General features: G+C 37.7%; 8 protein-coding genes across 13 annotated transcripts; 2 read left to right on the top strand and 6 right to left on the bottom strand.

The window, feature by feature from the left end:
* Positions 1–1,473: 1,473 nt before the first annotated feature.
* LOC108559971 (nucleoprotein TPR) lies at positions 1,474–11,012 on the bottom strand. 2 transcript variants are annotated; one of them, XM_017917367.1, is made up of 10 exons: positions 10,667–11,012; positions 10,223–10,371; positions 9,032–10,157; positions 4,829–8,970; positions 4,555–4,765; positions 4,195–4,497; positions 3,947–4,132; positions 3,626–3,876; positions 2,649–2,937; positions 1,474–2,299 (listed from the first exon to the last, which is right to left on the bottom strand). In XM_017917367.1, exons 1-10 carry the CDS (start codon positions 10,833–10,835, stop codon positions 2,175–2,177), a joined length of 6,951 nt encoding a protein of 2,316 aa, XP_017772856.1. In that variant the 5' UTR covers positions 10,836–11,012; the 3' UTR covers positions 1,474–2,174. The 2 variants fall into 2 exon arrangements, with proteins under 2 accessions (XP_017772856.1, XP_017772857.1); XM_017917368.1 differs by having other exon boundaries at positions 3,947–4,024.
* Positions 11,013–12,048: 1,036 nt separating this feature from the next.
* On the bottom strand, positions 12,049–13,357 carry LOC108559961 (tRNA-specific adenosine deaminase 1). The gene is made up of 3 exons (XM_017917354.1): positions 12,747–13,357; positions 12,370–12,685; positions 12,049–12,313 (listed from the first exon to the last, which is right to left on the bottom strand). Exons 1-3 carry the CDS (start codon positions 13,309–13,311, stop codon positions 12,049–12,051), a joined length of 1,146 nt encoding a protein of 381 aa, XP_017772843.1. The 5' UTR covers positions 13,312–13,357.
* Positions 13,272–14,273, top strand: LOC108559975. Of its 3 annotated transcripts, none has more exons than XM_017917372.1 (3): positions 13,272–13,357; positions 13,421–13,899; positions 13,954–14,273. In XM_017917372.1, exons 2-3 carry the CDS (start codon positions 13,504–13,506, stop codon positions 14,251–14,253), a joined length of 696 nt encoding a protein of 231 aa, XP_017772861.1. In that variant the 5' UTR covers positions 13,272–13,357; positions 13,421–13,503; the 3' UTR covers positions 14,254–14,273. The 3 variants fall into 3 exon arrangements, with proteins under 3 accessions (XP_017772861.1, XP_017772863.1, XP_017772862.1); XM_017917374.1 differs by lacking the exon at positions 13,272–13,357 and having other exon boundaries at positions 13,368–13,481; positions 13,549–13,899; XM_017917373.1 differs by lacking the exon at positions 13,272–13,357 and having other exon boundaries at positions 13,413–13,899.
* LOC108559972 (glyoxal reductase-like) lies at positions 14,201–15,700 on the bottom strand. 2 transcript variants are annotated; one of them, XM_017917370.1, is made up of 7 exons: positions 15,540–15,700; positions 15,395–15,475; positions 15,224–15,331; positions 14,885–15,165; positions 14,653–14,820; positions 14,395–14,592; positions 14,201–14,219 (listed from the first exon to the last, which is right to left on the bottom strand). In XM_017917370.1, the coding sequence occupies exons 1-6, from the start codon at positions 15,598–15,600 to the stop codon at positions 14,419–14,421; spliced, it is 873 nt and encodes a 290-aa protein (XP_017772859.1). In that variant the 5' UTR covers positions 15,601–15,700; the 3' UTR covers positions 14,201–14,219; positions 14,395–14,418. The 2 variants fall into 2 exon arrangements, with proteins under 2 accessions (XP_017772859.1, XP_017772858.1); XM_017917369.1 differs by lacking the exon at positions 14,201–14,219 and having other exon boundaries at positions 14,333–14,592.
* A 101-nt stretch (positions 15,701–15,801) lies between these two features.
* LOC108559974 (phosducin-like protein) lies at positions 15,802–17,069 on the bottom strand. Its single transcript, XM_017917371.1, has one exon. The coding sequence runs from the start codon at positions 16,987–16,989 to the stop codon at positions 16,141–16,143; it is 849 nt and encodes a 282-aa protein (XP_017772860.1). The 5' UTR covers positions 16,990–17,069; the 3' UTR covers positions 15,802–16,140.
* Positions 17,070–17,277: 208 nt separating this feature from the next.
* Positions 17,278–18,274, top strand: LOC108559968. Its single transcript, XM_017917363.1, has one exon. The coding sequence runs from the start codon at positions 17,382–17,384 to the stop codon at positions 18,222–18,224; it is 843 nt and encodes a 280-aa protein (XP_017772852.1). The 5' UTR covers positions 17,278–17,381; the 3' UTR covers positions 18,225–18,274.
* On the bottom strand, positions 18,264–18,710 carry LOC108559969. Its single transcript, XM_017917364.1, has 3 exons — positions 18,626–18,710; positions 18,527–18,569; positions 18,264–18,468 (listed from the first exon to the last, which is right to left on the bottom strand). Exons 1-3 carry the CDS (start codon positions 18,634–18,636, stop codon positions 18,337–18,339), a joined length of 186 nt encoding a protein of 61 aa, XP_017772853.1. The 5' UTR covers positions 18,637–18,710; the 3' UTR covers positions 18,264–18,336.
* A 490-nt stretch (positions 18,711–19,200) lies between these two features.
* LOC108559985 (protein IWS1 homolog) lies at positions 19,201–22,088 on the bottom strand. Of its 2 annotated transcripts, XM_017917392.1 has the most exons (9): positions 21,942–22,088; positions 21,754–21,880; positions 21,424–21,663; positions 20,524–21,225; positions 20,323–20,467; positions 20,049–20,261; positions 19,828–19,990; positions 19,526–19,770; positions 19,201–19,469 (listed from the first exon to the last, which is right to left on the bottom strand). In XM_017917392.1, the coding sequence occupies exons 1-9, from the start codon at positions 21,955–21,957 to the stop codon at positions 19,347–19,349; spliced, it is 1,974 nt and encodes a 657-aa protein (XP_017772881.1). In that variant the 5' UTR covers positions 21,958–22,088; the 3' UTR covers positions 19,201–19,346. The 2 variants fall into 2 exon arrangements, with proteins under 2 accessions (XP_017772881.1, XP_017772880.1); XM_017917391.1 differs by having other exon boundaries at positions 20,524–21,663.
* Between the last annotated feature and the right edge of the window lie 65 nt (positions 22,089–22,153).

Genomic DNA, 22,153 nt, shown 5'->3' with positions numbered 1-22,153 from the left:
TCTTGAGCGGGTGAATGTACAAGTGTGAAAGAGAGAGAGAGAGAGCGAAAAATGGACGAGACTGCATGATTATCGTATGATTTCTATTCAACTGGAAGAAAAGAAAAAAATCAAGTTAAATACTAGGAAGAAATAATTATTTTTTGATCTCTGAATTTGTTCTTGTAAATGATATAACATTTCGCGCATATAAATTTAATTATATATACATTATGTACGGATAAAAAAAGGAAATCACTTGGTTCTTCTAGATTAGAAACAGTTTCATAAGTAAAGAAAAATGAAAGGAGATTTTAAAATATTAAAAATTGATTCTTGTCATTTGATGTTGCGATGGAATATTTTAAGAAATCTACTATTGTGATTTTTTTTTAGTGTATACAAGGACGATGTTTTTTTTTCTAACGTGTTATTTATTTATATATATTTTTTTACAAGTACCTTTTTTAATTTTAATTTAAGAATGTTTGTAGTGTCTTTAGTTCATCTATTATTGTAACTATAAGAAAATGTTTAAATTTTCTGATTATGACAAATTGTCTACATACAGTGGAGAAACAGTAGTTGGTAGTTTATTTAGTATACTATGTTTTCATTTCATCTAATAATATCATCATTTCGCCATCGATTTCCTCATATCTCCAAATACGCTGCATATATTATATATTACATAAAACATATTTATTCGTTAGTTTCTTGTCTTGCGTGTTGTAAATAAAATTGTTGATGGAAGGAAGGAAATAAGAAACCAAAATTTATATTTGTATATCTTATAATAATAATACTTAATTGTTTCTTTTTTACTACACACACACACACTATTATTTTCTTTACTATTTTGAATTAATTATCCTAGGTTCTCGTATGCAGTGGAAGATAAAAAGAAAATGTAAATATTACTTATTAAAAAATAATTCGCTAACACGATTTCCTCCTCTACTCAGGAGATTCTTTTCATGTGCAAATTCTATATAGAGTTGTCATAGTTGATTAGAATGATGAGTTATAAATGATCAGTATTTTTCCTTTATTTTTATATAAATTTGAGATTAAGTTTTTTTTAATTGTACAATATTTATTACTTTTTTTTTTATATAAGTGAACTATAAATAAACCCATGATGAATTTAAATAAATTGAATTTTTTAAAATCATTGTTATTATTATTATTTGTTTGAACTGATAATGTATACTGATCATTTAGGATTCGTCAAATTATGCACATTTATATACATACATAATTATTGCTAAGATTTATATTAAGTATACAACATTCAAAATGTAGTGTAACCCAAACTTTACTTCATATACTTGTTTATATATTTATTTGTAAATTAATCTTATTTAAACGTAAAAAAAACTATTTTTTTCCACTATTTTTATATTTGCATAATCGAGACAGAAATATATATATATAAAAAAAATACGATTTACTTGTAAATATTGTAATATTCGTTAAATAAAAGCAATACAGAAAAAAAAGACACATTTATTATTTATTACTTGAAACATCTTTTAGAGAAGCAAATGAAAAGAAATTTTCTAAGCATGTTGATTGATGAATGTGCATTTTTTTTGTAACGTAAAAAACGTTTATAGTGTGGGACATACATAGGTAATGAACGTACACTGAGAGCTACATTGTTTATCATATTATCTTAATTATCTGGAAGGAATTGGTACATTCCAATTTAAAAAAAAATAATAATAAAACCTATTTACTTTTTTCTTGAAAGGCGTATTGGACCTTTCAGAAGATTAAAAGAACATAACAGAAACGAACCCTGGAGCAAACGAATTGTTTGTTTATATATATATAATATATATAATAAAACATACAGTTTACATATATATATCTCACTACCAATATTTAATCCTAAATTAGGCTTAACTGATCTCTCTCTTTCTTGCAAGTAATCATTTTCTTTTTTTTTATGAGATTAAATTTAAATAGTCGAAACTTAAAATTAACACTTATATCTTAACTTTTTTTTTATGTATACATATATAATATTTTGAGAGGGACACACACATTCCTAATGTTAACAATATACAAAAAAATACATCATTATTTTTTGTCTGTGTTGTGTAAAATAAAAATACATTTGAGAAAGGATCGGCGGCGACAGCCGGCGGTGTTTCTTCTTTCCCTACTTTCAATGGAATGATGATTATTTAAAATCGGCTATTGTAGGAGGTCCTAGGACCGCGGCCGCGGTTCCTGCGTGCTCCTCTGGGTGAGTAAGTTCCTTGGTTAGACATTAATCCACCTCTGCCTCCGCCCCTGTGGCCACCGGCATCTGAAATATCAAGAACTTCCTTAATACTATCATCACCATTCATATATATTTCTCATTTTACTAAGTGTTCGACTAACAATAATACTGAGAAAATTATTGTAGATAACTAGCGCATATTTAAATAGAAGATTTTTTACTCGATAAAACTTCAAAACTTTTTGTATTAAATGATATACAACGTAGAATAATATTTAGTGTAGCATACTTTAAATCAGTTGGAACTACTGATTTAGATTCTTTTGGACAATTTCCAATGTCATCCTCATATTATTACTATTTGTTATGCGTGATCCCAATAATTGTGAATACAACTTTTTCTGCTTGTGGAATTACTAATTTTAAAACATACCTTGTCTTGTAGCAGTTCTTGGAGGTATTTGTTGAGGTTGTTGAAGCTGCTGTTGGGGCTGTTGCATTAGCTGTTGCTGTTGCGGTTGATCTCCACCCCAGATGATCGGGGTTGGTAACGATCGACTGACACCGCGCACGTTGCTCTGACGCATGGTTCTTCTGGTTGCCACCGTTGTACCACCCCTTATGTTTCTGGACCTGGTGTTGGTGCTCGGAGATGCTTCAGCCTCTCTACCTTCCTCCTCACCATCCTCGGTGCTGGCAGCCTTTTCGCCTTCCGAACTCACCTAGAATGCAACGAACATTCCCAATGAAACATGAACGAAACATAATTGCTATTACTGTAGTGCCTAAATAGATGACGAATAGTGGATGTAGGTAGTTTTATCATCTCTTTTTGATGATAATTTGACAACTATTCTTGTAAATTTTACAATACATATTTACAATATGGAAGATGCGAGTATGGATGAAATTATTATCTTGAAATGTTGTTAACACAATGTCGAACAAGTATTTAATGATGGACATAAATTATAAAGTTTCAAAAAAGGAACATAGTTAAGGTCTTAGATAGGCATAATATAAAATAAAATTATGTGATTACACTAAACTTTTATAGTAAAACTGATCGATTATTTTCACGAACATTTTCATTCAATCTCAATACATTTATAATCTTGGAATAATTAATCTTACATATTACACCCAATCATATCAAAAAATAACCCTCCTTAAGATGCATCGCATGTTGAAAAAAAGAATGGAGACATTTAAAAAATACAACAATAATATTTTTACATTTTACTGTTGGATCTAAACAACGAATACATTTGGATGATGGGTTAATCGTGACCAATTAAAAGAAACCACCATATGAAACTGTTGGGAATTCAACGTGATAATATATTTTTGCTACTAATGATAGATATATAGGTGTATTAACAATAAATATATTCATTAAGTGGAACGTACCCCATCGTCTCCCTCCTGCATTTCTTCTACAGGGTCATTGCTTTGGTTGCCCTCTGTTGATGTACCTGCAACGGAAGGCGGGCCCATACAATCTCCACCTTCCGCTGATTCCGCCTCGTCTTCGGCACCGCTCACAGTTATGGTTGGGATATCATTTTCGTTTTGATGTGCTACTGCTTGCTCCTCGCTCGTGGGTCCGGATTCGTGCGGGGAGGTTTGCAATGGAGTACTAGGCACGCTCCTTCCAGTACCTGGGCACGCAAAAATTAAAAATAGTTTATACAACTAGTACAATATTATTTAGTAGTAATTTCGACTTACTATTATCATCTTGAGCCATTTCTAGTGTTTGTTCGGGAAGAACATCATTAGATCCTAGATTGCTTGGTGTACCAGAGTCTGTAAAAGTAAAACGTCCACTGGTTGGTACATTAGGAGAACTAACTGCCTCGCCAAAACCATCGCAACGACGGGCTACAAATAAAGTAGGAGTGGAGGGTACAATGCCTACGACGAAACAAAAACATTACAAATACTAAAACGAATACTAGTCTACAACGATAACCTACCATCGTCGCCGCCTTCTTCGATTCCGTGGGGCAAAAGAAGATGAGTTTGCTGTTGGCGGGATAAAGGTGCAACCTGTCTGGTGCGAGAAAACGAAGGCAACGTTACAGCCACAGAAGTGGACACGTTCGTTCCGCTGCTGGTAGCCTCCGGCTGCATTACTTCCTCCTCAGTTTCCTCGACACCTTCGCACTCCTCCTCCTCTTCCCCGTCGACAGGCATGAGATCGCTCTCGGCACCTCTCTCACTTTGATTCGGTACTTCACTGGAATCTTCAATTACTTCCACTTCGTTACCGACGTGCTCTGTCATTAAGAAGTTCAATTAGCAAACAATCAAACCACTATATGTTATATACAAACCTTCGTCGTCTTGATCAGGATCTTGCGTGTCGGGATCTTCGTAGGGCATATTGTAATCTTCACCTTCTCCTTCATCCGGTCCTTCCTCGTCACTTTCGACTACGATGACTGCATCCTCTTCATGATCTCTTTGACTGCTAGTCGGTACTTGATACTCCACTTCCAAACCACTTTCGCTTACACCACTTTCGACCCCACTGCTAGTACCAGGCTAATAATATTACATAAAAAGCGAGTTAATAAATACATTCATTCACATATATTATACACTTACCAATAGTCTAGTTCTTTTTACAGCCTGAGTCGTTTTCGCACCATCTTCATGTTGGTTTTCAGTATCAGCTTCTCGTGGTCTTTTGTGACCTGCTTGAGTTGTAGTTACCGTATTGGAGGAACTGCTGCTGGTTCCTTGCTCTTGAGCGGGACTGGGCGGTTCAACGCGAGGCAGAACCAAAGCAACAGCCTGTTGCTGGGGAGCTTGTTGTACCTGCATGGTCGTGTCTTCATCTTCGGTGTCCTGATTGGACTGAGTTGGTGGAACAGCAACTTGCCTGGGTCCCAATAAAGCTGAACTCGCTGAACTGGTAGCAGGAACATAATCAGTGTGGGAACTGGTAGGACTTGACGACATGGCTTCAATGCTGCTGCTGCCGGTAGTATGGACTTGCTGCTGAGGTGGAACCATCACAGTGCTTGGACTTTGGCTGGTTGGTAGGACGGCCACAGTTCTAAGTTGCATTGACATCGGACGAATGCTAGCAAGTGGTGGTTCTCCACTACTTCTCCATGGTTGAATTGGTACAGACTGGGTCTGGGTATTAGTTGAATGTCCGGCCATCGGTTTGATATTAGCTGTCGGTGGCTCTGATGTGGACTTTTCCTTTTCTGAACTAGTGCTCGGTTTCGAACCTTGCTGTACGCCAATTTGCCTTTGCAATTGACCCACTTTCTGATTTAAAGATTCAATCTCCTGCAAATAACGCTCCTTATCTTGTTGTTTCTGACTTGCCAATTCCTCCTTTTCCTTGTGGCAACGCTCTAGATCGGCGGAATCTCCTTGCTGCTTCGGAGGATCATTTGATCCAGAACTGTTCTCTTTGTCGATTTGATTCCTTAAACTAGAATTTTGCTCGGTCAACAGCATAATTCTTTCCTTGGCATTCTTGAACAGAACTTTGAAGCGTTCTTCTTTCTCCAAGCTATTTTGTAAATTTTCTTTAAGCGTCTCTATCTCTTTCTTGTTCTGTTCGTTCTCTTCGACAGAGGAAGAAATACGTACATTCATTTCATTCAATTTCTCGTTGTGCGTTTGCTCAAGTTGCGTTATTTTTTCATCAGATTGACGTTTCACCTCTTTAGCATCTTCGCTTGAGGAACTCTCGCCTTGTTTATCCTCTGCTACCTTTTTCAAAATTTCCAATTCTTTCAATTGTTCCTCCGCTTGGATCTTATATTTCTTAGCAATCTTTCTTATTTGGGCCAAGTTATTTTTGACGTCGACGACCATCGTTTCTTTAGCTGCTAAATTTTCTGTTAAAACACGATTATCCTCGTTGACTCTGATCATTTGGTTACGTGATTGTTCCAAATCTTGGTTCAGATTATTTACTTGTGTGCGTAATGAGCCCAACTCTTCAGATAATTTATCCATTTCGTCCTTCTGTTGCTCCTGTTGTGCTTTTAATTGTCTCAGACTATCCTCCAGTTTAGCTTTGTCTTTTGTGAGTACATTATTTTCTTCTGTTAACCTGGTGGTATTAGATCTTTCGATCGTCAGCTGTTTAGCCAGACTCTCACGTTCACCTTGCAACTTCTTCCAATCTTCGGGACTGGTTCTGTTCGATCTTTCGAGCAGGTTATTGGCACGCTGTCTCCATCGTGTAGCCTCACCACGCAGAGTAATATTTTCTGTTTGCATTGCTTCAGCCTTCTTTTGAAGTTCTGTATTTTTCTCTTGCAAAGGAGCCAATTGTTCTTCCAGATTTCCTGTTCTCGCTTTAAGTTCATTTAATTCCACAATCAATCCATCTCTTTCCAAGCGTAAACTTCTATTACTATCAGTAATAGCGTTCAATGTTTCGACTTTCCTTAGAACTTCGGCATGTTTGGCTGCAGTGACGATGGATACCTCGGATTTCTGGCGTTCATTCTCGATAGTTGCCTTAGCTTGATCGTACTCTTTCCGAAGCAAGTCATGTTGTGCTTTAATTCTCGTATGTTCGGCATCCAAAATTTCACATTTACTAACAGCAATATCCTTCTCCTGTCTTAAGTACTTAATGATCTTCAATAACTGGTCTGACGATCGAACATCATCTTCTGTAAAGGATCTGTTCGATTCATTCATAGATTTATTATGAGGATCTATAAGTTGCGTTTGCATCAGCGACATCTGAGAATTTAACTCTTGCAGTTGATCCAACAGCAGCGTGTTTTGCTTATCCAAATCAGATAATCTCATTTGTAATTCGGTCTTCTCCTTTATAAACTTCTCTTCCTGAACACCCCAACTGGATTTGCTTTCCTCCAGCGCTTCAATTGAACGATCTCTTTCGAATTTAACCTCATTGACTTCATTGAGAAGCTTGTTAAGATCTTCCTTGACGGAACGAAGTGCTTGCAGATCAGCCGAATGCAAAGACATCTCTCGCGCATATTTATTTTCAGCAATCTCTAAATTCTCACTGAGCTTGCTAATTTCAGACTTTGCAATATCCAACTGTTCTTTGGTCTCTATTAATTCGGTTGTCGCAACTTTCTGCTGAATTTCAAGTTTATGCAGTTTTCCATGCAAATTAGATGTAACAGAAACCTGGCCATCTGTTTGCAGCGACAATTCACCTTGTAGTTCAGCGCATTTCTCCTCCAGCTCTGTAAGTTTGCTCTGAAGATCCGTGATCTTGGATTCATAATTTGTCTTATCATTCTGATATTTCTCCGTGATATCAATTAGTTGCTTCTCGGCTGCTAGAGCAACATTGCTATGCTGATCAACAGCTTCTTTCGAAATTTTTAATTTATTTTTCAAGGCCTCGATCTCTGCTTGACGATCACTGCATTGCTGCTCCATTTCTCTATACTTCTTGGTTTCAACGGAAGTATCCATATCACCCATAATAGAGTTCTTCAACTTTTTGGACAGCTCCTCTAGTTGAACAGATTTCGCAGACAGATCGTCTCTGGATTCCATTAAGTCTTTTCTGAGCTTGTCAGCCAAGTCTTTCTCTTCTTGCATTCTCGTCTGAGCTGTTTTTGTTTGCTTTTCTAAATGTTCTTGCGATTCCCTGAAATGATCCTGTTCTTCCTGTAGCCTTCTACGTAACGCAGCGCATTCACGATGAGCTTCCTTTAGAGTTTCCTCTACGCGAATCTTGCTTTCAGCATCATTCCTTTCCAGTGTAGCTTTAATAAGCTCGATATTAGTTTGCATTATCACATGCGAATTATGCTCTCTGTGCATGCTCTCTCTTTCGCGAAGCAAACGTTTTTCAGATTCTTCAATGAGCGCGTGTTCTTTCCTTAAACCGGCTAAGTTCACTTCCAGTTTGGATGCAGCTCTTTGCGCTTCCATCAATTGTTCATTTAAGTACGACTGTGCCGTTTCGTGTTTAACGATGGACTCACTGTAGATTCTATTCCTTTCTTCCAAGCGTTCAATTTGATTCTTGTATACATCCGCATTTATCTTGGATACCTTAAGCATTTCATTGTTAGTCTCAACTTTGGCACTTAGTTTAGTATTTTGTTTCATAAGTTCTTGAATTTCGGTTCTCATCTTCTCAGATTGATCGACCAACATCTTTTCATTCGTGTCCTTCTCCTTTTTGTATACATCAAATTCATCTTTGGACTCGAGCAACTCCTTCTTCAATTTCTGAAGATTTTCCTCCAGCTCTTGAGTTTTATCATTGGCATCCGTTTGCATCTCATTTTCATTTACACTTGAATCATCTTTTTCCTTGACCGCCGGAATATTCTCCTTCGTTCCTTTAACAAACTGATGGTAAAGATTCTTGTATGTATCCCTCTGGTCCATCAACATCTTCACCATGTTGTTCTGCTTTTCCTGTTCCTCCAAGAGTTCAGCGTGTGATTCTCGCATAGAATCCAACTTCATCGTCAAATTTGCTACCATACTTGGATCTAGCATTTCCGCTTCTTCTTGTTTGGTACTAAGCTCTCTCACGAGCGCAAGTAACCTTTGATTGTTAGTTTGCAGATCGTAAATATCATTAAAAGTAACCAAACGCTTCGAAATGATATCACACGACGTTGTGCTGTCGTTCTTGTCAAGCGGTGGCTGAATAGAGCAAGTACCGCTACGCGAATGTTCAATTTCGCGTAAAAGATTGCAGACCTGGCGGCCCAGATCGGTTATTTCCTTTTTCATTCGCGCATTCTCTCTACTGGCAGAAGCTGAAATTACACAAGCATTTGGTTATAATAAATGTGCAGATTATTGTCAATATAAGATTACCTTCGCTCCTCTTATACTCGGAATTCATAACTCTTAGTTGTTGGTTCTCGGACATAGTATTTTCGATTTGCTTAGTTAGCTCCTCGATTTTCTCCAAGGCAATTTCATAGTGCTCCCTCTGCTTCGCGATTAAAGGACCCTTGTCTTCGAGCTCTTTGACGATGTTGTGCATGTAATTGTGCAGCCTTGCGTTCTCAGACTTTTCTTGCGCTAATAGTTCGGACACATGAACGTACTGCGAGTATATTTCGGTCTTTGTCGCTGGTGATTTGGTGAAACGTGAAGCCGGTGTAGTATTTGGCGAAATATCGTCGTTGTCAACGTTACCATTGTCTTGCTTGTTGGTCAGCACCTCGTTGGCAGTCTGCAATTCTTTTTTAAGCATAGCTATGCACTCGTTCTTTTTGTTTAAAATTTCCTCGTTGCAAAGTTCGGATTCTTTAAATTTAGTTTCCAGATCGCCGTATTTATCCAATGCCTCTTCAAGTTTCTCCTTCATTTCTTGTACTGCATTTGATAATTCTTCGGCATGTTTGGTCTGCTCCTCGTTGACGCCCTTGTACAGTTCGGCGATCTTTTTCTGGGCGTCGACCTCTTGCTGGAAGGCTTCCAGTGTGTTCGAATGGGTGTCTTTCTCCGTTATCATCTTCTGCATCAATTCCTCGGTTTTTGCCATCAAGTTGTTATTAGTTTCAGTCAGAGATTTAATGGATTCATTTGCAGCAGCCATCTCTTGTGTCCTCTCAGACAACTTGATTTCTAGCTGAACGCATCTGGATGTATTATCGCGTCTCATGTTTAGATTTTCTTCGATCTTCTTCTCTAAATCGGTGTTCAAGGTGTCAATTTGATTGGTAAGCAAGGAACGTTCCTGCTCCATGCGTTTCTCCCTGTATTCAATGGAAAGCTTCATGGAGTCGACCTCGTTCACTTTGGCCAATACTTCACATTTTGCAGCAACAGCATCTTCCAGTTGTTTCGTTAACGAATTAATGTCGCTCTGCATACGTTCCAGCTCGCCATTTCGGCGTTCCACCATGCGCGAAAGTTCATCTCTTTCATCTGTGATCAAATTTCGAGAATTTCTCATCTCAGCAAAGTCCTGTTCCATTTTATTAGCGTTGACCTATTATGAAACAACAACAAAATATTAGTGGATGAAGAACATCGCTAGATTCACATTCAAAATACCTGTAATTTGGTAACATCTCCCAAGGATATGGTAAGTTGTTTTTCCAACTCGGAGATGGCTCCATTAGCTTTATCCAGCTTCTTTGATAACTCATCTTGCTGTTTGATAGAACCCTCACACTTTTTCTCTACATCTAATAAAGTTTGTACTGCAAAATTTAGCAAATAAATAAGTTAGTTTATCAAGAATATTCCAAGCAGTAAATATATATATATATGAGATTATTTTTGTTTGAAATTCCACGTAAAACAAAGAAAATAAACAATCAACAATGCGATTGTTTTGTTGGTGGCGTTGGTATTCGCAGGTATCGACATTTGAAACGATGGATGGACCGTTGCAAATAAAACGGGTAGAAAAAAACAAAAGCGTATAAAAAAAAATGAAGCACGAATCGAGAGGGCTTTTAGGATGGATTTAGATGATCAGCGGTTGCTACTTACCGGCATTGTAACTCCTGGTTTCCAAAAGAGCGCGAGCAGTGATGAACTCATCCAATTTCTCGCCGATGTTGATCTCCAGCTTTTTAATGATTTCGGAGGGAACCCTTTTCCATTCCTTGTCGGTGATCGCCGCGCTCACGATATCTCTGCCAGTGCACTTCTCCTCCATCCTGACCACTAAATCTATTTGTCTCTAGTCAAACGAACAATCACAGCATGTCACAAAAACACTCTACGGACAACAGTTTCACAAAATGTATCTCCTCTGACAAATGGCTCTCTTTCACTTACAATGCGAAGCAACGAACAAACGAACACCAGCCAACAGAAAACATGCCGGTTACATTACTACCCATAATGCATTGAAAATAACGCTTGCCAACCCAACGACGACGAACCGAAATGCAGATCTATTTTTAGGACCACCCTCACCTCACGCTCGACACCTAAATTACGAATTCGCTAATTATTTAGTTGTACAAACAATCGTATGTCCTCAATTAAAACCCATCGATCCGCTAACAACGCGATTTCAAACTGCACAGTACACGCGAGGTTGGCATCACTGGACCTTCTATTTTTGATGCGTAGGATAAAATATTCAAACTTGCACAAGGGCTGTTTACTAATTCTATTTTAATCACTTTATTCAAAGCTAAATCCTTAATGATTTGCAGCTAAATCACGTAAAGAACGTCAACAAATAACTACACCTATCTGCTGTAGCTCGAACGCTTTTAATTGCAGCATTCGAAAAACATTTGTAAAAGTTTTTAAGTTTCTTAAAAATGTAATGATTTAATCATAATTTTTCATAAAATATGTATGTTTTTTTATATATGCTTAATGCTATTACCGTGAATTGCACGGCGCAGCGACAAGTAAACAGGGTGCGGTACCGATCTTCTTATTACCCTCGCCGTCCCGCGGATCTTGAAATTCAGCCACGTTTCGCTTTTGTAATCAAATCTTGTTGATTTTTAATATAAATATACAAGCAAACATAACGCTTTCATAACATTTTTATATTTCCTGTTGTTATCGTTATAGGTAATTGTATCATACAATACATGTATTAAATAACAAAGGATTAAAATCGAAAGTGTCGCAGTATACAATAGTATACTTAGTAAGGACTATGTCTATCAATTCACTATAGTTATGCTGTAATTTGAGAATTTACCATGCCAAACAAAAATACAACTGATTGAAAAAAAGGGCTTTCAATTAACACAAGTGATTTTGAATGAAAATATGAAAACATAAATATATATTAAATAGATCGAAGATGAATAAACGTTGTTAAAGATTGAAATGAAAATGTTTCTAATAATAGTTTTAAAAAAAATATTGAAATAAGTACAGTAATATAATAGAAAATATCATTTTATTTTAAATTGTACAAGTTTGTTACACTTTTGCGGCCAAACTTTGAACGCTTTTTCCTTGAATATAACCCAATTGCGTAGGTACTCTTCTGAGGCTTTCTTTGCTTCATCGTAAGTTGCATCACAAAAATCCGGACGAAATTTCACAAATTCCCGGAACAATTCTATACGGCACACAGATAACCTACCAGCAGCTGTATTCCTGTTCTTCTTTGTTACTCCTTGCCTTTTTCCATTCACAGCTACCTGTGCTTTCTCGCTTGAAAATTTATATTTTAATAAACTGCTATGTTCTGCTTTACACGTAATACTTACTTTTTATAGTAAATTATGCTTGATGGGCACGCTTGCTTCATTTCATCCTTGCAATGTTTGAAAGGTACATCGCTCTGGGCTATAAACCATGTCTTTGTTTCATTGTAAGGAGGTTCTAATTGAATTTTCAAAAATCTATTAATCAGGGCGCGATTTAAAGCTTCAACATTAAAGGTAGTCCCTCCAGCTATCGTAAATGATGTAAGATGAATAGGTGCTTCGATTAATATGCTCAAGAGAGATCCTTGCAGACCGAGATGCATCCATTTCGCAAGTTTATCGCTGCACGAGACGGAAAGCGTCGGATCACCTCTACCTGAAAACCCAAATATATCATTTATGTATCTAATTGTTATTGATAAATTAATGCACCACACCTGGCTTAGTTCTGACTGCTCCAACAGCATGGTAATTGAGACCATCTTCCAATGGATCGCATTTTTCATCCTCCAACAAGCACTTGGCTCCTGTTCTATGAGTATCAAGTTTGATCATTTTATTTGATGGTTCTTCGGAATCGTCAAGTAAATTACCCAAGTTATCAAAATCTGCGTTCTTTGGGAATATGGTAGCATCGCCGCAAGGGACGTGAGTTGTGAAGAAGTGAAATTTTACAGAATCTTTTAATTTGAATTTGTTGTCGTTTTTAACGAACAAGTTCGGGTCATTTAAGTTAAGGTATAGATATTTAATGAAGCCACGTCTGCATAAGACTTCAGCATGCGAATCGTTCAGGATATCCCCATCTGAAGACATGGATTTTGCCCCGATGCATTTGGATCCAGTGGCAAGGGAAACAATGTCAAGTTTGCCATCGATTTCCATTGTTATCGTCGAGAGGATCGTCCATTCGTTCGATGTGGGTTTACCAGATTTGGGTAGATTTTCGAATTTGGAATAGCTAAGAGTAGCTATCCTCCTGTGAAACCCTTCGTCATACATAATATTGCATTTTACCTTACGACATTATTGGCGATTTGAAGGTTAGGTGAGTGATGCCAACGTTAGTAAACAAAGAGAAAGAATTGGTTTGTTTCATATTTGCCCTAAGGTACAATGAATCATGATACAAATATACGTATATTTGTATGATGGCAATAAATAAATTGAATGTAAATATAAATAAAGAGTTATATGAAAGGAGGTATGGATCTGAGGGCTAATTTGATGATATTAAAGGATGGAAAGTGGTCTGATCCAGTAAAAAGGGCTAACAAGTGGAGTGATGAGAAAACCATTGGCTTTGTGCAGGCCTACAAGTCATTCCCTTGTCTGTGGAATTTTGGTAGCGAGATGTACAAGGATAGGGATGCCAAGGAGTCATCATACAATGCACTTAGTGAGCAATTTGAACTTAATGTACAGGAAATTAAGTATAAGATAAAGAACCTACGATCCACCTATTTCCAAGAGATGAAGAAAATTAAGCACTCTAGAAAGTCAAACAAAGAGTACTCCTCTAAATTAATATGGTTCAATGAAATGTCCTTTCTGCAGAAAACTGCAAGAAGTGCCATGACCAGAAACGAGGTAACTTGAGATAGATGGTTGCAAGTCTAACATTCTTAAATGTTTTCTTTTAAGATGGTTTTTCCATCTAATGGTTTGCTATGGGGGACCGAGCAGAAAAGACTCGACGATGGTGTCTCGAGCGAGGAAAACCCTAAGATATTTATAGAAGATGAATATGACGTGTTCGGAAAGCACGTATCGCAACAGCTGCGTAAAATGGATCCATGCAGGGCGATGAGAGTAGAAGCTAGTATACAATATTTGCTCTCCAAAGAGCGACTGGAAGAGTTACAATCTTCGGCTGGCCAAGTTAAAATCGAATGTCCGGATTCGCCGTTCTGCAACACGAACGATGATCATAGTCGCGTATAAGAATCAAAAAGTTGCAGGAAATCAGATATTTAACCTCGGAAAAAGGGTTTTTGAAACGTTTCTTGTTGAATCGTTTCAATATATAAATAACGTTACTTTTTTTTTTAAGTAAACAAATAATTTCCTTTTTATAGAACATACATATACATATATGCGTTGTTTTGTTCATAAGACGATGTCCGGATTCCAAGCGTATTTGATTTGCTTCCGTTGATTCAAAGAATTCATGTCGTCTGATGAAATGTCGAAGTTCAAATCGATATTTGCGAATATGTGATCTCTTGACCTCGCTTTTGGGATTATACCGATGTTCTGTTGAAGCGCCCAGCGCAGTAATACCTGAGAACGATGCAGTTATTTATCGAATTTGTTTTGTCGAGTAATTCAGAAATATCGCACCTGGGCCGGTTGTTTGTTGAGTCTTTTGGCAATACTAGTCACAGCAGAGTCCGATATTAAGTCGTTATTGTGACTTCCACCAAGTGAAGAGTATGCCTGAAGGAGAATACCCTCCTTTATGCAAAACTCGTGCAAAGCACTTTGGTGATAATGTGGATGCCATTCAACCTGAATAAATGTGTTATATAAATATATATATAATTGATTGATATATAATAAAAACTTTTATCACCTGATTGACAGAGGGTTTATCATTTGGAGAAAATGCCAGCAGATCCTCCAAGTGTCTGATGGTGAAATTGGAAACACCTATGTCTCTAACCAAACCCTTGTTGCGGGCTTGAATCAAGTTCCTCCAAGTGCTCTGTCGCACAGAGATGTTGCTGGGGTGATTTGGAGCCTGGGCTTGCTGTCCAGGCCAATGTATCAAATACAGATCCAAGTATCCACAATCCAATTTTTTAAGGGATTGCTGCAATGCCAGAAAACTCAGGTCACCATGGTGACTGGGTGCTAAGTAACCATAAGTAATTTAATAAATGTGAAAGTGTTGACGCTGCTGCAAACTCACGTAATTTGCTTGTAATGAAAATATCTTCCCTTTTTAAATTATGCTTGGGCAGAAGTTCTTTCAACGCCTCGCCGATGTCCTCTTCGTTGTGATAAACGTAGGCGGTATCTAAATAATAGTATTGAATGGGTATAGCTGATATGAGGTCAATTTAGATTAAAGTGCTTTTACCTATTGATCTGTAACCTGCCTGAAGTGCCAGATCCAAAACATCCCTAATCAATTGTTTTCCCTTGATTTGGAACGTGCCAACTGGAAAATCGATTATCGGCAATTGAAAACTGCTTGTATTGTTATTGCAGCGAGATATACGTACATCCAATTAACGGTATAGCATTTTCACTCAATAGTTTATAGGTTAAACTTTTGCAATCCATGTTTTGTTGGTAAGTTTAATGATAAGTGGCCGCAACTTCCTAGGTAGGAATCATCAAGGTCGTTGCACTTTCTAAACCGAATTCGTGCGCTCCGAAATTGGAAAGGAACTGCTCAAGAGAATTGAAACCAAGAAACATTTATTGCACTAGATATACTGGCTTTTAATAATATGCTTTAAATTACATACAAAGGGAGTGTGTGTGTGTGTTCGAATTACGTTTACAAACATCGCAAAATATAAATTAATAACATTTTCTTCTTCTCTTCTTCATTCTTATTAAATGCATGTATACTATGTAAATATATAGACAAGGTGAATTAAGTGTGATGGTCATAAAAACAAATGATTTCTATGTACAGATGAAGAAACCTGAGATCAATAAATATTTAAAACATTCACACAGTTGCATGTAGTAAAATTAAATAATAAAAAAAAATGTTGGAAAGATGTGAGGGCTTCCTTATTGCCAATTATATGAACACTGTTCCTCCATTGAATAGAATTTTGGTCCTAATGGAAAGGTTTTGCTTTTAAATATTCAATCACTGTCATCCTCATCGTCGCCGTCTCCGTTTCTTATTATCAACGGTTTGCATGTCTTATCATCGAGCATGCCGTGTTCGACCAAGTATCCTTGAACATCTTCCACGTCGAAGTCGTTTCCTAAATCATCGGTGAGACGAACGAAGTTACCAACGACCTGACCTGCCTTGTAGATCAGAATTGCCGGGACGCCGTTATTCTTGAAGCAACGGCTAAGTCCCGCGTGCGAGCCAATTATCGCGCAAAATTTAACCGACTGATAAATCTTGCTTAACTCTTCGAAGGCTTCGTTCATCAATCTGCAAGCAGGAACGTTGTTCTCGTAGATGTGAACGACGATTTTCACGGCTTTGTTCTCGTTATCGATCGCATCCAAATACTCGTCTCCGTTATTTAAATAAATCAACTTTCCAAACTTCAGGTTATGCTCGGTCTGCTGAAGCATTTCCTGCATGCGTTGCTTCTGGTAATTCAGGAGGAAATCGTCGTTTAAAAGCTCAGCAAGGTCGGGATCCTCGTTTTTGGCCTTCTCTTCATCCAGTGCAGATTGCACTGTTAATGTGAGCTTCTTCATCAGCTCTATGCGTTCCTTCTCATCATCCACCCTCTTCTCAGCCTCCAATTGCTTGAAACGTTGCCAATCTTTTATGACCCCCTTAGGACCAGTGTTTGTTGAACTGCCCTCCCATTTGTTAGGCTCTGGCAATTGTGGGGCTTCCTCCTTGGTCCCTTTAACCTTACCTTCCTCTGAATCACTGTTATCACAATCACTGTACTCATCCTCACTGCTGCTGCAGTAATTGTGCAATTTCTCGCCCAGAATTTTATCCTCTAACGTGGCCATAATGTTCACTTACTAAATAGTTTTACAAAATATTGTAGATAAGATACATAACAAGCAAAGACTATGTTTCCATTTGTGTTGACAATAAATACATATATAAAATCCACCAGATGGCACTTGAAATTTATTTTACATTACTATTATTTTATACCTTCACTTAATAATGTTGAACTAAATTATTATTAAAAGTATCTCTGTTGCTGATATACTACATTAATTAAATTAATTAAGTAATTGTAACGATAGTTGCATATATGCACTATTCAATTTTAAAATTGTCCAATTGGTTGCAGCATCGTAAACCAAACAAATAACGAACTAAGGGCGTCAAATTTTGAAATAATGAAATCGGTCTTTGTTTGTTATAATAATTGAATAAGTGCCCTTCCAGTATGTCCGAATACACCAATATTAGTGATAAAGAAAACCTCGAGTCGTTGATCAAGAGACTGGCAGCGGTGAACGAGGAAAATGTAACCTATAAAATACTCTATGACTCTATTAAGGATGTACTTTCCGATGGGATCTTGAATGATGAATTCTGCAAGAAGATTAACACAGTGCTGATATCCCAAGAACTATTGCAAACTGCCCACATAGGTCCAAACACAACAGTATTTGATTTCCAAGAACCACAAGTGCAACTCACCTACCAAGAACAAGTTACTTTAAGAGATGCCATCGAGTTAAAATTGATAGAAAAGCAGAATGAGATTGAGTCATTTGTTAAATCTGTATCCAAAGGTGAACTGGAGTCATCATTAATACTTCCACATGTAAATATAAATGATAAAATCTTATTGGATCTGAAGGCCCAATTGCATGAAGAGCAAACAAATTATCTCAATCATTTGGTAGAGAGTTCAAATCTGTTGGAAAGCATTGTCAAACTCAGGATTGAGAAGTTACCCCAAATATGTGATGCTAAAACTCAGGAAACATACTTTAACACTAAAATTAATGAAATTAAAATGAAGATTATCAATGAGAAAGTGCGAGTGTCCATGTATACAGAGGCCACTGTGACTTTTGATGCATACCAGGAATTTGTGAGGGATTGCCATGTCCAGCAGGAGGAATGCAAAAAGGAAATTGACAATTTGAAATTGATGAAGGAAAAGTATAAGATAGTCTCATGCAAAGAGTATGATGAGATCTTGAAGAGCTACCTGCAATATAAAACAGCCATAGACAAAATGAGTGAACTCTATAAGAAACTGAATATTAAATGTTAAGTGATGTTTATACAGACAATATATATATATGTACACAAATTTACAAGTATGTTTATGAAAAATACTAATGAATCGAGGATTGTATATTTTTTTTAATAATATTAATTAATCTTTAAGAAGGTTTCCTCATTCTCCTCAAAATAGCATTGATCCTTTTCCTCCTTTCATGGCGTTCAGATTTTGTGAGAAATAATTGTTCATCAACTGAATCAATCTCCACATCTTCTTCACCTGCTTTATATCTCTATGGAAAAAAGTTAACATTAATATTGTAACTGCTTTGGATATATATTTTTTTTTACTTGAAATCTATTCAGTCTCCAAGCTTCTTGGGCTATGGACCATCTGCAAAGATACCGATATATTCTTGAAATTATTTCGACAACATTATCGTCGGTTACAGCAAATCCATGTTTCGTCCAGAAAAGTTCGAAAATTTTCATTTGATAATTAACTGGTAAATGGTATTTCTTCAAACGCCAGTGTTTTCCATCGTATCTTAAATAGCAACGGAACGTAGCATTTTGATCGATGTATTCGACGATTCGGCTTGGCCAAAAATAAAACTTTATTCTTTCTGCTGTTACTAGCGATATTTGAACAGCTGGTAATGATTTTAAATGATAATGCACAAGCTCAGCCACAGCATCGTCCCTAACTGAGAAACACAATGTTGAATTGAAATTGCATATAATTTGCAACACTTACCACTTCCAGACATACTAGAGCGAATGAAATGCGCATAAATGAAATGTTTGGTTTCTTCGAGAATAGAAACGGATGTTGACCTTCGAATTTGTATGCTCTTGTGCGCATATTTTGCAAATTAAAAATGAATGCCGACATTTTTTTTTTAATATGAAATTATAAAGAAACAACCCAGTTGAATTAAGCAATTTACGATTAATTGTATTTCATTAAATGGAAATTCTTAGAGGAAATAAATGAATGCTTATCTAAGAAACAAAAACTTTAATTATATTTTAATATATGTTAATTGATATTTATTCAATTTCGTATAGAGATGTACAAGACCAAAACGAGTCCAACAATTGGAAATGACGTGTGACGACTGATAAATAACGATTGGATAATAATATGCAGTAGTAGTAAATGAACTCTTTATAGGGCCATGTTCCTGCCCTCAATGGAAATTTCAACGGCACGTTTACTCTGTTTCGCACGCTTAGTATCTACAAAGTTCTTGTAGTGCCTCTCGAAACGATTCATCGATTTTTTGGTAGACTAAAATCAAACACAACAATCAGCATGTGAAGTTATCGAATGTCGTTTATACATACCCGGCTAATATCAACTTCAGATTGCCATTTCGGTCTAACACAGTAGTCTTTATTAGAAGGTACGGGTACTCTGGCACGAGCTACCCAACCTTTGTCACCTGGGCGAAGAGTTTTGCCTTCCTCGCTGCCCATAGCTTTACCAATATCTTTATCACGCACCCTCTCCGAAGGACCGGCATCACTGTCCCTCCTCCTTTTTGGCATTTGCTCCATGTCCCTTTGCAGCCTCTCCTCTCTGCTCATAGCTAAATAATTGTATAGTTAATATATTAAGATCGTTGCTAATGTCGCTGGTATCGAACCCTTAAAGTCAGCTGATAAATTGAAGATGGGTCTCGCCCATTCACTGATGAGTTTTCCTGCTCTCTCCTTGTTTTCCTTAGACTCCTTCGGATGTTTATACAAGTACATCACTGCTTTTCCGATTCCAGAGTGTTTGAGAGTCGATTGATCAATCCTTGGGAACTGTCGATAATATTAGTAAAGCCGTTGTTTAAAATCAAATGTAATATTTATAACTTACATCCCAGAGCAACTTCAAAATGGCATCGCGAACTTGCAAAGATGGCATAGATCTATCTGGCATTGGCGCTAACCAATCAGTCAATATGCTAAGGACATTGTGCTCTATAAATGCTAATTGCAGATCGTGCTTCTTCAATTGAGACATCACCTTGTGAAGCATTCCAATTTTCTTAGTCGCAGGTTGACTCGTCTGATTCAACCTTCTGTCTTCCTACAATTGAAGTTGTGTTTTTATTATTTATTCTCGGTTAAAATAGAAAAGCATCTCTTACCTCTGCTGCGTTTCTCATATCGCTCAAGAGTTGAGCAATAATGTCGTCGTTATCGTTAATAATATCAATATCCTTGCGTTTGCGTCTCTTCTGATCCTCACGTTTCTTTTGCAGCATCGCCTCGAAATCCGATACACCATCGTGTCTGTAAATACAAAAGCAATTAGCAATCGTATATTAACATATCTACTAGTATCTTACCCTCCTTGTCTGTTGGGATCTATACCGTCGTCTGAATCATCGGAGACATTAGGAAGAACTTGTTCGGGAGGTTTGGCTGCGGCCTCATCACTTTTCTGTTCGTTGCCTTCATTCTCCGCATTCTCATCGTCACTGGCAAGAATCTTCTTCACTTTACTTGGCCCTGCATCGCCCTCATCTTCAGAATCGGAAATCAATTTTCTCTTTTTGGCGACTTTCGCTTCATCTCCCGATCTTGAGCCAGATCTTGATCTCGATCTGGAACGCGACTTTGAGCGTGAACCAGATCTCGACCTGGAACCGGATTTGCTCCTGGATCTGGATCTTGAGCGTGATTTGGATCTCGAACCGGATCGCGATCTCGCCGATCCTGAACGTGATCGAGAACGACTCCTGGAGTTCGAACGTGATCTCCTTGATCCACTACGAGATCTGGACCTCGAACCGGATCTTGAACGTGATCTGGAGGCTTTCCTGGAACCAGATCTGGAACGCGAGCCTGATTTTGATCTAGACCTGGATCTCGATGCTTTACGAGATCCTGAACGCGACCTGGATCTGGAACCTTTCCTAACTGAACCCGATCTCGATCTGTGCGATCCTGATCTCGATCTGGAGGCTTTGCGGGAACCGGACCTGGATCTCGAGAGTTTGCGTGAACCTGACCTGGATCTTGATCTGGATGCTTTACGAGATCCCGATCTTGAGCCTTTACGTGAACCCGATCCTGATCTTGAGGCTTTAGGTGAGCCTGATCTTGAACGAGATCTGGAACCTTTGCGTGATCCAGATCTGGATCTCGATCTAGAAGCTTTCCTCGAGCCGGAACGTGATCTTGATCTAGAGGCTTTGCGAGAACCTGATCTGGACCTCGATCGCGATCCTTTCCTTGAACCGGACCTGGATCTCGAACGAGAGCCATTTCTCGAACCAGAATGAGACCTGGATCTGGAGCGTGATTTTGATGCTTTCCTAGAGCCCGATCTAGACCTTGAGCGTGAATTCTTCCTCGAACCAGACCTGGACCGAGAACGTGACCTTCTGCTTGCTGCAGACTGAGAACGTGAACGGGACCCACTCTTCGATCTGGATCTAGATTTTGAACGGGAACCGGATCGGGAACGAGAATCGCCCCTGGATCTAAAAACAGAATATCAGCATACATTTTTTATGAGGTACAAAAAAAATCAATGAAGAAAATGAGACAGAATCCTCAAATAGAATACTGACCTGGGTGAAGCATTGCCATTTCGATTAGGGGATACTGAATGTGATCTTGACCTGGCTGGGGATCCACTCCTGGATCTGTTGCTGGCCACAGGCGATGATGCCATTTTTGAATCACTCACAGGTGATTCTACATTGAAAAAAAACTAATTATAGTAACAAATTTGCAAGTAAAAAGTACACCCACTTACCTGTGGCAACATCCATGGTTTCAATTTATATATTTAGCTTTGCTTAATTATATAAATATACTTATATATACTAAAATGTTCTACTACTACCTGCAACTACAAACATATGACAGATAACCTCATGTTTTGTGTGGATTACGCACAAATAACATCTGTCAGATGTCAAAAAAAAAATTTAATTTTAAAAAAGAAAAAAAAGTTGCTACGTACTT

This window comes from Nicrophorus vespilloides, unplaced genomic scaffold, assembly GCF_001412225.1.
Source record: "Nicrophorus vespilloides isolate i.1.1-1 unplaced genomic scaffold, Nicve_v1.0, whole genome shotgun sequence".
NCBI classification, from domain to species: domain Eukaryota; kingdom Metazoa; phylum Arthropoda; class Insecta; order Coleoptera; family Silphidae; genus Nicrophorus; species Nicrophorus vespilloides.
This window is presented reverse-complemented; position numbering and strand designations above follow the sequence as displayed.

What these genes read in the sequence shown, in the direction of transcription:
- LOC108559974 (XM_017917371.1), bottom strand. Translation starts at nt 16,989, where the DNA reads ATGGCCACGTTAGAGGATAAAATTCTGGGCGAGAAATTGCACAATTAC.
- LOC108559968 (XM_017917363.1), top strand. Translation starts at nt 17,382, where the DNA reads ATGTCCGAATACACCAATATTAGTGATAAAGAAAACCTCGAGTCGTTG.
- LOC108559971 (XM_017917367.1), bottom strand. Translation starts at nt 10,835, where the DNA reads ATGGAGGAGAAGTGCACTGGCAGAGATATCGTGAGCGCGGCGATCACC. An exon ending in CGAGTATAAGAGGAGCGAAG is followed by an intron (nt 8,971 to 9,031) that starts GTAATCTTATAT and finishes GTGTAATTTCAG; the next exon opens with CTTCTGCCAGTAGAGAGAAT. An exon ending in AATGGCTCAAGATGATAATA is followed by an intron (nt 3,877 to 3,946) that starts GTAAGTCGAAAT and finishes TTGCGTGCCCAG; the next exon opens with GTACTGGAAGGAGCGTGCCT.
- LOC108559969 (XM_017917364.1), bottom strand. An exon ending in GGAGACTGAATAGATTTCAA is followed by an intron (nt 18,469 to 18,526) that starts GTAAAAAAAAAT and finishes TTTTTTCCATAG; the next exon opens with AGATATAAAGCAGGTGAAGA.
- LOC108559985 (XM_017917391.1), bottom strand. An exon ending in AATGGCAATGCTTCACCCAG is followed by an intron (nt 21,664 to 21,753) that starts GTCAGTATTCTA and finishes TTCTGTTTTTAG; the next exon opens with ATCCAGGGGCGATTCTCGTT. An exon ending in GATCCCAACAGACAAGGAGG is followed by an intron (nt 20,468 to 20,523) that starts GTAAGATACTAG and finishes TTGTATTTACAG; the next exon opens with ACACGATGGTGTATCGGATT.
- LOC108559975 (XM_017917372.1), top strand. Translation starts at nt 13,504, where the DNA reads ATGAAAGGAGGTATGGATCTGAGGGCTAATTTGATGATATTAAAGGAT. An exon ending in GTGCCATGACCAGAAACGAG is followed by an intron (nt 13,900 to 13,953) that starts GTAACTTGAGAT and finishes TTTTCTTTTAAG; the next exon opens with ATGGTTTTTCCATCTAATGG.
- LOC108559972 (XM_017917370.1), bottom strand. Translation starts at nt 15,600, where the DNA reads ATGGATTGCAAAAGTTTAACCTATAAACTATTGAGTGAAAATGCTATA. An exon ending in TGCTATACCGTTAATTGGAT is followed by an intron (nt 15,476 to 15,539) that starts GTACGTATATCT and finishes TCGATTTTCCAG; the next exon opens with TTGGCACGTTCCAAATCAAG. An exon ending in GGCAGGTTACAGATCAATAG is followed by an intron (nt 15,332 to 15,394) that starts GTAAAAGCACTT and finishes ACTATTATTTAG; the next exon opens with ATACCGCCTACGTTTATCAC.
- LOC108559961 (XM_017917354.1), bottom strand. Translation starts at nt 13,311, where the DNA reads ATGTATGACGAAGGGTTTCACAGGAGGATAGCTACTCTTAGCTATTCC. An exon ending in AGCAGTCAGAACTAAGCCAG is followed by an intron (nt 12,686 to 12,746) that starts GTGTGGTGCATT and finishes TTGGGTTTTCAG; the next exon opens with GTAGAGGTGATCCGACGCTT. An exon ending in AGCATAATTTACTATAAAAA is followed by an intron (nt 12,314 to 12,369) that starts GTAAGTATTACG and finishes TAAATTTTCAAG; the next exon opens with CGAGAAAGCACAGGTAGCTG.